This window comes from Mustela erminea, chromosome 10, assembly GCF_009829155.1.
Source record: "Mustela erminea isolate mMusErm1 chromosome 10, mMusErm1.Pri, whole genome shotgun sequence".
Lineage (NCBI taxonomy): Eukaryota > Metazoa > Chordata > Mammalia > Carnivora > Mustelidae > Mustela > Mustela erminea.
In genome coordinates this window covers 78,138,014-78,150,219 of record NC_045623.1, presented here as the reverse complement: position 1 = coordinate 78,150,219, position 12,206 = coordinate 78,138,014, and the positions used below count along the sequence as shown (strand labels likewise).

The 12,206-nt window shown below is 37.6% G+C and overlaps 1 protein-coding gene across 8 annotated transcripts in view; it reads right to left on the bottom strand.

The window, feature by feature from the left end:
• SCMH1 (Scm polycomb group protein homolog 1) overlaps window positions 1–12,206 on the bottom strand; it is a 171,747-nt gene that overhangs the window by 135,509 nt on the left and 24,032 nt on the right. For 4 of the 8 annotated variants that reach the window (XM_032303149.1, XM_032303157.1, XM_032303154.1 and 1 more), the window contains exons 2-3: window positions 2,036–2,116; window positions 163–216 (exon numbers count right to left, since the gene is read on the bottom strand). In XM_032303149.1, the coding sequence (XP_032159040.1) occupies window positions 163–216; window positions 2,036–2,060 (79 nt within the window). In that variant the 5' untranslated portion in view covers window positions 2,061–2,116. Of the gene's footprint in view, window positions 1–80; window positions 97–162; window positions 217–2,035; window positions 2,120–12,206 lie in introns of those variants that run through there. The other 4 variants (XM_032303152.1, XM_032303150.1, XM_032303151.1 and 1 more) reach the window with 4 other exon arrangements.

The following is a 12,206-nucleotide window of genomic DNA, read 5'->3' as shown; positions in this document are numbered from 1 at the left end:
TTCTCTTTATGGTGATGGGTTAGCACACGTCCTAATAATTCAGTCTAATTATCTTAGTCCAAGCTCAAGGGTATTTTTACCAAATATCCCTAGATTTCTCTCTTCTATTATGAAGATCCTACAGCAATACTGCCAGGGTTCGGATCTGGTTCTATCACTTACTAGTTGTGTAACCTTGGCCAAGTAACTTAAGCCTCTTTGCCTTGGTTTTCTCATCTGCAAAATAAAGACAATAACAGCAATTAGCTGAGGTGCTAGGAGAATAAATAGGATACACAGGAAGCACTTAGACCAGTACCTGGCCATTATAGACACTCAATCAATGTTAATGTGCATTGTTGATTCCTTCTTCTCTGTCATCATCATCCTCATGCCCTTCTATTAATTAGGAAACTGTCTTACTACACACCCAAAGCGTTTACTGGTAATTTCTATTGAATTTTTATGTTCCCTCTTTATCAATCCGAAACATTCTTTACACTCCAACATAGCTCCCTCTGACAAACCTGTTTGAAGTGAAACTTACTCACTTAGCGTACCCACTACTACAGCCTGTTTTCATTACGTTGTGATACACACTCATGCTTCACCAATTCACATTCCTTTTTTTTTTCATACCTCTATTCAAAACCCATCTCCTAAAACACGGTTTGGAAAACCTCTGTAAAAAGCCAGAGAGTAAATAATTTCAGTTTTATGGGACACACAGTTTCTGTTGCAACAACTCTACCACTGCAGCATGAAAGAAGCCATAAATTACACATTAACAATAAACATGACTTTGTTCCAAAACACCTTTATTTACAGAACAGGGAGCCAACAGGATCTGACCCACCAGCCACAGTTTGTTAATCCCTGATACAGAGGAATTCTTCCCTAAATTCTGCTTGGGTATGACCATCCCTCTGTTCTACTTCAAGCATGCACCATATTTATTTACAAGCTTCTAAGTATTTGTATGTGGTCAGTCTCCTACTAAGATTGGTGTACACATCCTTTAAGGAGAGCTAGTCTTGAATTCTTTAAATGAATGTATCTAAGCCTAGGAGTAATGTGGGGCAGTAAGGACACAAAGACAAAGTCCTAGCCTGTGCTCACAAAGAACTCATAGATTAGTACGACAGACAGCAATTCAAATACAAAATCATAACATAATGTGACTTTTGCTCTCACAGAGATTTCCTATACAAAGTGCTCTAGGAAAACAGAAAGGAATGATTAACTATACTTGGGGAAGTGAGGAAAGCTTCACAGAGATGAAATTGAGCTAGGACTGTCAGAAGAAAGATAAATAGACATTTTAGGCAAAGGGAATATAATATAAAGGTGCTCAGACATGAAAATGGACAGCATATTTGGACAACAGCCAGCAGTTTATTATAGATAGGAAAGCACAGGGTAAGCTATAGAGATAAAGGGAGATGAGAACAGAAAAGTAGGTAGGCTGCGAATAAAGAGCCTCATTTGCCACACCAAGACAATGGTATATTACATATTGAGGCACTTGGTATCATCTCAAAGATTATGTTCAATATCAAGATCTGACATTAATATTTTATATCCATAAAGGGATTTTAACATTTTAACAGACTTTTACATAATATCCAATGTTCATATAGCTGCCATATTTAATACTTACATGCCTTCTAAATTCTGATACTGATCATCAACTTGTGATACAGTGAGAAGAAAAAGATTTAAAGGCAAAAGATCTAGAATTAAATTACACAGCACATAGTACATGATTTTGAGTAAGTCTCTTAACCCCTCATTGCTGCCATAAAACAGGAATAGCAACTGTACCTACTCCACAAGATTACTGTAAAAATGAGGTAAGACAATTATGTGAAGAGTACTTCGCAAACTATAGAGCTGTATAAACGACACTGAAGTTTTGTTAAAATTGCAGGGTTAAGTTGGCATGAGATGATGAGATTCTTTTATTCATTCTAATCGCTTTTTCTGACACAGATTCATATACAACCTAATAGAAGAAAATTCTCTATTTCTATTACATATAAATACAGGTTCTGACCTTTTCGAGGATCCGATTTTTGCATGGTACCATCAGCTATATCAAATAAGAAAGCGTTCCTCCTTAGCAAGATGGAGAAATCTGGAAGCAAAAGACAGAAAAAATTAGAAACATGAACTACTGCATATCAAATAAGACATGCAGTGAAATTAGGTTTTTATCAGAGGAAGCAAACAGTCTGGACACCCAAACTGGTTCCCAAAGGCAGCAATTTAGATGTAAGTTTTCAATTTCCAGGATCCTTCCCTCAGTTTTGTGGGCTCAGAACACTGATTCTGTTAAAAACAGAATATATTCTTGAGGGTAGTTCTACAGATCATTAAACAATGATGGATAAATAAGAATGTTAACTTATTAATTTATTTTGAGAAATATAACAGTCACATGACGTAAAACACTATATGCTGAAAACTACAAAATAATGCTAAAAGAAATTTTAAAAGACAAAAATGGAAAAGACATTTTGTGTTCATGAATTGGAAGACTAACACTGTTAAGGGGACAATACTACCCAAAGAGATTTATAGACTCAATGCAATCCCTCTCAAAATCCCAATGATGTCTTTTGCAGAAATATAAAAAGTCATCTTAAAATTCATATGGAATTTCAAAGGACCCCAAATAGCTTAGACAATCTTGAAAATCAAGTCTAAAGTTGGAAGATTCACACTTCCTGATTTCGCAACTTACTACAAAGCTAGAGTAATCAGAGCAGTGTTGTACTGGTGTAACGACAGACACACACCCCAATGGAACAGAACTGAGGGCCCAGAAATAAACCCTACATTATACAGTCAGATGATTTTTGGGAAAGGTGCCAAGACCATTCATGGGAAAAGGATATTCTTTTCAACAAGTAATGTTGGGAAAACTGAATACCCATATGCAAAAGAATGAAGTTGAACTTTTACCTTATACTGTATACAAAAATTAACTCAAAATGCATCAGAGACCTAAACACAAGAGCTAAGATTATAAAACTCTTACAAGAAAACACAAAGGAAAATCTTCATGACACTGGATTTGACAGTGATTCTTGCATATAACATCTAAACCACAGGCAATGAAAGAAAAACAGATAAATTAGATTTCATCAAAATGAAAAGCATTTGTGCATCAGAGGACACTATCTGAGTGTGAAAGACAACCTATACAGAGTAGGAGAAAATACTGCCAAATTATATATCCAACAAGGGGTTAATATCTAGAATATATAAAGAACTCCAACAATACAACAACAAAAAACCCTCAAACAACCCAATTAAAAAACAGGGAAGGGACCTGAATAGACATTTCTCTGTTTATCTATACAGATACCAATAAGCACATGAAAAGCTACTCAGCATCATTAATCAATAACAGAAATGCAAATCAACATGAGAATGAGACACCACTTCACACCCATTCAAATAGTTATCATAAAAAAAGAAAATAAAAATAAGAAGTGTTGCCATGATGTGAAGAAATTAGAATCCTTGCAAACAGGTAGTAGGAATGAGAAGTGATGCAGCTGCCGTGGATAATCTCAAAATCATAAACATAAAATTACCATATGATCCAGCAACTCCACTCCTGGGTATATATGCAAAAGAACCGAAGGCAGGGACTAAAACAGATACGTATACACTAATTTTCATAGCAACATCATTCATAATAGCCAAAGGAGAGGAACAATCCAAGTGTCTATCAGTAAATGACTGGATAAATAAATGTCCTTTATACACACAATAGAATATTTATTCCATAAAAAGGAATACAATTCTGATACTTGTTACAACAGAGACACATCTTGAAAACATTACTCTAAATGAAATAAGCCAAACACAAAAGGACAAATATTGTATGATTCCACTTATAGTCGGTAACTAGAATAAGCAAACTCACAGAGATGGAAATTAGAAGTACTAGGGGCGGGGCAGAGGAGGGAATGGAGAGTTATGATTTAACAGGTACAGAGTTTCTGCTTGAGATGATGAAAAAGTTGGAGATAATAGTAAGGTTACGCAACACTGTAAAGGTACTTAATGCCTTTAAGTAGTTAAAATGGTAAATTTTACATTACATTTATTTTACTACCAGAAAGAAAGAAAGAAAAGAACAGGTAACAGGTGGGTCTGCATCACAGTCCCATTCAACCATCTCACAAGAGAAACAGACAAAGCTTTACAGGGATTTAAAAGAAACTAAGTTCGGGAGTTATAACATTGTCTTATCTGAGTAATCCTAGATGAAACCAGCTATCAATTTTCTTTACCACGTCCCATTCTGCAGGCTTCCAAGCTATCCTCTGATAAATACATCCTTTCTTTGGATAACATTATTATCTATATAAAGCATGTGGTAGAGATGGGCTTTGAGTCTGAACACCAATTCTGTCACTAGCTTTGTAAACTTAGACAAGTTACTAAATGTCTCTGAGCCACAGTTCCTGTATCTTTTTTTTTAAGATTTTATTTATTTGTCAGAGAGAGAGCACAAGCAGGGGGAGCGGCAGGCAGAGGGAGAAGCAGGCCCCTTTTTGAGCAAGGAGCCTGATGTGGGACTTGATCCCAGACCCTGGGATCATGACCTGAGCCAAAGGCAGATGTTTAACTGACTGAGCCACCCAGGCTCCCCAGTTTCTGCATCTTTAATGTGGGAATAATAGTGTCTACTCCAAAGGGTTTGTGAGCGTTGAATAGCATTATCTATTTTAATGAATGGATATAAGTAAGTATGTGATAGGTAGGGGGTTCTCCTCCCACCTCCTTAGCTTTTTGTCACAGTACTAATCCCTAACAACTTCGGTCAGGTCCTCTCCGCTTCACTGGCATTCACGCAATCACCACCACAGCTCTCTGTAGATTAAAGGCCTTCCTAGTATCTCTGTCAGAAACCTTCTCTTTCAAAGTCCATGTCCAAGTCTTCTCTCCAAAACCAACAACATCCAAAAGACCAAAAGCAAATGTAGAAAAATTCATTTTCTGCCTATATCACAAATCTCTCCTATAGGAAATCTATCCTCCCCGAGGACAGACAATGTCATAGGCTTATTTTATATCCCACACATTACCCACACATTATTATTAAAAATAAATGAGTTTTTTTTTAATTGGCTTTTCAACAGGTCTAAGATTTTTATAACAGGACCTTGCATAAATTTCCAAGTACCTAAGTTCTGCTTTTATACTTGTAGTACAAAGCAATAAGGTAAAAACAATACCTACGGTTCTCTTTCAGTGATGAGAACCGAAGCAAAATATATGAGGTGTCACAGGGTGCGACCATGACTATTTCAAAGCCTATTATACTAAAACTGGCATGTATTAAAAGTGCCAAAAATAAGAGAATAGGTCCAATGTTCCACCATTAAAAAACTCAATAATGAAGCTGATCTGAAATCAGGCAAAATTTAAAAATCCACTTAATCGCCACTTAAAAAGCAAAGCATCAAATCAAGTAATCGTCAGAGATTAACACCAAATCAGAATTCGTATTGCTGATTTATTCCTAAATCAGTGGTAAGACATTGAATTTTACCTTATCTGACTGATCTGAACTCCTTCAGCTACACCAATTGGGATTACCACCATATATATTTATTAAACATTTATTAAAAGACTGGAACCAGGAGACACAGAACCGTAACAGAAAAAAGGAAACTGAGAGGTTACAAAGAAAACAGGCTAGGATCCTTTTGTTAAATAGACTTTCACGCTGTTATTTGGAACCATGATAGGGGAAGGAAATCAACTATGTGCTAGTTTCTGTGCTATACACTTTTAAAATGACTTTGTGATAAAGTATAACATACTGAAAAGTGCACAAATCCTAAGTACAAAGCTCAATGAGCTTTTACAATGTGTCTCTAAACCAAGAAAGACATTGTTACCAGCACCCAAAGAAGTACTCCTTTGTGTCCTCTCCCAGTCACCACTCCACCCACGAGTAAACACTGTCTTAACTTCTGTCATTGTAGAACAGTTTTGCTTGTTTGGAACTTCATATAAACAAAATTTACCACATGTGCTCTTTCAGGTCTTTTTCCCTCCACTCAAAATTTTGTTTGTGGGGTTCATCCATGTTGCCCCTATCCCACTTCTCCCTTCATTACTTGATTTAAAGAACCCAACAATTCTAGTATCGCAACAGGTGCCAGGATCAGGCTCCCCCTGACCAACATCGCTTGCAGTTTTAGTGGCACAGGGGTGCAGAGACAAGCGGGGACCTCGGGCGACCACTGACACGGTGGCTGGGAGTGCGCACCGCCTGTGGGAGGTTGCAGTGCTCAGTGGAGATTGCAGAGGGGGAGTCTGTGTGTTCTGATTTCAAGCTTTACTCTCATTTAGTTTTTTTTTTTTTTTTAAAAAAAGCTGAGATTCTGACATTAACTGAGAGAGATTAATTAAGGCATTCGAGGTCACACAGCTACTAAATAGAAAGGCTAAAATTAAAGACTGTTTAATTTGAAAGTCCATGCTCTTTCTGGTTCCATTATGCTTGCTTACTGTATTTTAAAACAACAAAAAATTAATCCCTTTCCTGGTTTATGTGTAGAGGCTTGGCAAACAGTCAAGGACCATGCAAATTAAGAAAGTATTGTTAGCAGAGGAGTTACCTAGTGCAATGGCTTTTAAAACTTTTATGACTGTGACCCACAGACTTAACGCCAGACATTTATATACAATGATACGCACTCCTGAAAACCTTGCACTTTGTAAAAATTATGCACTAAAAATGGTCTTGGGGGAAAAACAGAGTTAGAAATAGACTAAAAAGCTTATGGAACTTTATATCTTTATACACACACACACACACCATAAGGATATGGGTCATTAAGAAAGGGTTAAATTAGGTTCAACAAACTAAATTAAAAAGAAGGGCAGCACAATTCATTTTAGAGTAATTTCCAACTAAAACGATTCTTAAAAATAAAGATTTAATATATAATCGAACAAACCTGTAGTTACCAGAACATTAAGCTTCTAAGAGTGACTTATTTCCTCCAGGGTTTCCTGGAGTGAAGATTTGAATGCATGTCACCATCTGCAGACAGGAACCACTTAATAAAAGCTTTTCATGGTGACAGAATTAAAATCTGAGGTCAGCCTCATATGGCTTTGGGGACCAGTAAGACTATTAACCCATTTACCACCTTTTATCTGTTCAGACTGCCCAAGCAGACCTTTGAAAAATGTCTATGCTACCAGGTACCAGAGATCTCAAGATCAACTTAGAACCAAGTTAGTAAAATCAGAATCTAGTAAGATGGAATCCTGTATAGAAAACTACCTCCTCAGACATAGAGCCCTGAGAGTAGATTAAATCCTTACCTGCTTAAGTTACTAAGACAGGTACATAAAGTAATTTGGGCTCATCGACAGAGTGGCATCTAGAAACCATTCTATAAATCCCCCCAAGTCTCGGGCTCTTAGCCTAAAAGTGAGTTATGACTCCCTGGCATTATCCAGGGTCCTGCATTAATCTTAACAGAATTACAAACTTGGGGCAATTACGGTTTCCTTATAAGAAGAAACAGAAATGCAACTTAGGCCTAAACTTGGGCTAGTTCATTCCAGGTCACCGAAGAGTCATTTCCTCAGGGCTTCAAATTCTTCTCCAGTAAACTAGGAGGTAAGAACTCTATAGCACATTTCCAGGCAGGTCCCATGTTTACTAGAAACAAGCTGCATGCCTGTTTCCTCATCATACACCTCCACAAGTGTCTGATTTTATGGCTTCATGGAAAGTCCTACTGTTATTGAAATATGGGAACTTTATCAAGTGATATCAGTTGTCTTCTTGCAAGCTACTCAGGCAATTGCCCTGACACCTATTTCTGGTTGGGAGTCTTTGAGACTACCTCCTTCTTCTCTGCATCAGGCAGGCCAGAGACGACCAAGAGGCTTCCAGTGAAATGTGTCCCGTGTGAGTCTGAAACAGTACAGCAATCTCAAGAAAGGGCTCTCTTCTCCAGAAGATGACTGAGAGGGCATGGGTAATATCTGAGATGTGGTATTAAGCTTAGGCATATTATAGATTTTTTTTCATGTCATAAATTTTTAAAAATTATTTGAGTATGATGAAGAATATAAACATTCCAAACAGCAAAGGCAGAAGAGTGGTACCATTTGCTAAGTCATTCCATATTTACTAGGAACCTTCTTTATGCTAACAAATCAGAAAACCTTTTCTACAGAATCAGAGAGCCAGCAGGAACCAAGAGGCATGAGAAGAAAAAAATTTATGTTTCACTTCAGAGAGAAGTTTCTGCTTGCTTAGCTTTTTGAGTGTTTTTTGTTGTTGTTGTTGTTGTTGTTGTTTTATTTTTTTAAATCCTGGAAATTTAGTTTTGGGGACAGAAGATGCTTTTCTCAACTTCCTCATCTTTTGACCCAGCAATTCATTCCTTAATTAAGATCTACTTTAATTTTTCTTCATTCTAAGTCTCTGGGGTTCACTGGGCCAGGATTTGTGGTGGATTTTATTTCAGAGAACAATCTTATATGGTGATACTAGTTCAGAGAACCCCAGAAATTTATTTCATCAAAATCACTGAGAGGTGTAAAGCCTACACAACACTCTAATACAGGGCAGTGATTCGTTACTTTTTTTTCCCATTCTGACACATCTGAAAAATACAAAATGCTATCAGTGACAGCAGGCTCATTAAACACACTGGTTTTCCAGAACAGGGTAGGACGGCGGACTTATTTGATGGGGAGAGAAGCTCCATGGGATGAAGGTATTTTGGAATCTCCAAGGGTATTGGTGTTATTAGGAAAAGCACCTCCCTCAGTCCACATGCTTCTTCTACCACCCTCCCCTCTGACAGAGTCTAGAGCAGTGTCGCCCAAAAGAAACATAATTCAAGGGGAGCCTGGGTGGTTCAGGTGGCTAAGAGTCAAACTCTTGATTTTGGCTCAGGTCATAATGTCAGGGTTGTGAGATCAAGCCCCACACTGGGCTCCACACTCAGTGTGGAGCCTGTTTAAGATTCTCTTTCTCCTTGGGGTGCCTGGGTGGCTCAGTGGGTTAGGCCTCTGCCTTTGGCTCAGGTCATAGTCTCAGGGTCCTGGGATCGAGCCCTGCATCGGGCTCTCTGCTCCGCAAGGAGCCTGCTTCCATCTCTCTCTCTGCCTTACTCTCTGCCTACTTGTGATCTCTTTCTCTGTCAAATAAACAAATAAAATCTTAAAAAAAAAAAAAAGATTCTCTTTCTTCCTCTCCCTCTCCCCACCACACTCCCTCACTTTCTCTCTCAAGAAAAAAAAAATTACATGTAATTAAGATTAATTAAAATTTACAGTTCAGTATTTCAGTTCACTAACCACATGGCTATATGTTAGACCATCCATATCTATAGGAAATAAATTAGAAACTTAAATATTAAGTACTTAATGTGTTCTAACCACTTTACTTGCATTAAGTTGTTCAATTCTCACAGCCCAGTAAGGCAGGTACTATTATTTTATTTAGTATTTTATTAATTTATTTATTGAGAGAAAGCACGTGAGCAGGAGGTAGGGGGAGAGGGAGAGAGAGAATCTCAAACAGGCTCTGCACTCAGCTCATGCTGGGTTTGATCCCACGACCCTGAGATCATGACCTGAGCCAAAATCAAGAGTCAGTTGCTTAACCAACTGAGCCACCCAGGCACCCCAGGTGGGTACTATTATTATATCTATATGAAGATATAGAAAAAATCCATACAGGGAGCTGTCTTAGAATTTGCCCAAAATTATACAGTTAGCAAATGGTGGAACTGGGATTCAGAGCAAGGTAAATAGGCTGATCTCTTGCCTCTGAGGTTTGGGGTTTTTTTCCATGAAAACTAGACTAGTATGCCCTAGGAGTAAACACAATCTTCTGCCTCTGGTTAGAGGCTTCCAGCACCGGGTGATTTTCTCCATCATATGGCCCTATCCTGGTTATTTGTTAAGTTAGATAATGTCCCTCCCCTCCTTAAAATCTTCCAAAGGCTCCCATAGCTCTTACAATTAAATCCAAGTCCTTTATCACCCTTACCCACTCATCCTCCATGATCTGACCCCTCCTCTCCTACATCCCTCGTCATTCCCACGCTCCAGCCATGCTTCCTCTTTTCCTCCAGATGCCCGCCAAATTCCTCACTACCTGAGGCCCTCCACTGCCTAGAACGTTCCACCCCATATTCATATGGCTCACTTCTTATCATTTGGGTCCCAGCTTAAATATCCCCTCCCCAGAGCACCCTTTCCTGACCACTCTATCTAAAGTAGTCACCCAGACGCCCTCTATGATACTGCTCTGAGTTCTGCCCAACAGTTAGCATCATGTACAGTCGTCCTTGGAATGGTGCCTGTATGGAAGAGGCATTTAGTAAGTATTTTTGAATGAAATGAATGAGTCCTAATCATTAAGGGGAAAAAAAGGCATATAATTTTAAAATTACATAAGCAGAACATGGTGACTACTTTCTGAATTTAAAAAATATGTGGGTGATTTGTAAGTAGAGCTTACAGGTGATTTATGAGAGTTTAAGACAAATTTTTCAAAATGGAACAAAACAAGCTGGGTCCTTCAGTACTATAAGTCAGTCTCAAATCTGACAGGATCATTACAAACAGGTAATGAGAGGATGAAAGGAGTTGAGAGACACAACTGTGAATACAACTGAGCTTTTCAAAGACTTTTCTGAATACAGTCCTCATAGCTCATTAAGGAAATCCATCTAACACTTGGCAGCACTGAAAAATAGGTAAAAGTACCATCAGAGCATCAGAAACTTTGAGGAGTTTTTGTCATGTATCATCTAAATACAGCTGCATAATGGAAAAAATCAATCAATGCTGAGAGCCTATAATCAACACAGGTAAAGGGTATTTCCTGGCAGGGCACGCTAAATAGACCAACTGTCCTGCGAAAAAGCCCACACTTTGAAACAAAATGTGGGAGTTTGATGGGAAGTGCTGAGATACCCGAACTCTGTAGACCTGCGCAGGCACCCCACTCCATGCAAAGAAGCTTCTAGAGGCACTAAATGCACGCTATTTTAAAGATACTTTCAAAGGGAAAGAGACAACAAGGAGGACTTGAAAGAGCCTACTCTAAATCAGACACAGAAAAAGATTAACAAAAGGCATTCTCTAAAATTCTCTAGAAAATGCCATGGGATGATGTAAGGTTGGAAACGATAATGTAGGAGCACAAATAGTACAGAGAGATTCAGATAACGAATAACTCACTAAATAAAATTCTTCATAGCGGCAAACAATATACATAAGAAAACTGTAATTTAATTAAAAATATCTGAAATGTATTTGCACTCCTGGCTTCCAAATTAGTTAAAATACCTCGTTTAAAAAACCTCCTTCAGAAAAGTCATAAAGAATCACCAGAGAAACATCAATATAGCCAGGTGGATGGAGGGACAGATAAATAGATATGTGACATTTACAAGTAATGGTAAAATTTAGGTGGTGGACATGAGGCTTTTCATTGCAAAACCTTTCTGATTTTGTTGTATGTTTGAAATTTTTCATCAGTAAAAATAAACTTGAAAATATCCCAAAGAAACTGCTGTCTCAAAGCTTAACAGCAGGCAGTAGTGAAAAGATGGGTAACATAATGGAAGGAATGAACGTTGTTTTTTTAGCACTCTTACATATAATGACCATTCGTCACAACAAACCTGAGAGGTACATGACATTATCTCCATTACACACACTACACACTACACACACACACACACACACACACACACACACAAACACCCGAGGCTCAAAGAGTACTTTAACAAAGTTATTTGGATTATCTGTGAATATCAAAATATACACATACGCTTAAAAACCTACCTAAAATCATAATCGAACCCTTATCATTTATTTTCCACAGGTTTCCAAGAAAGTGACCTTTGCTTGAAGAAGCACTTTACAAATAGTGAGAACACATAAAATGTACTTTATAAAAAATACTTCTTACAATGTATTATATAAACTATAAATGACTTCTAGTTTCAAAATCCTTTTTAATGTTCAATGCTAACTGACTCATATTATCTTCTTTGTATTAAAGTCATTTGTAAATATCTTTTGGAGTCCTTTTAATGCTGTAATTTCCTCAAAATTAGGATCCATATCTGATTCATTTCTACATTCTTTGTAATAGCATCTTGTATTAGATACAAGTAGTTAGTGAATGTTTACCTATG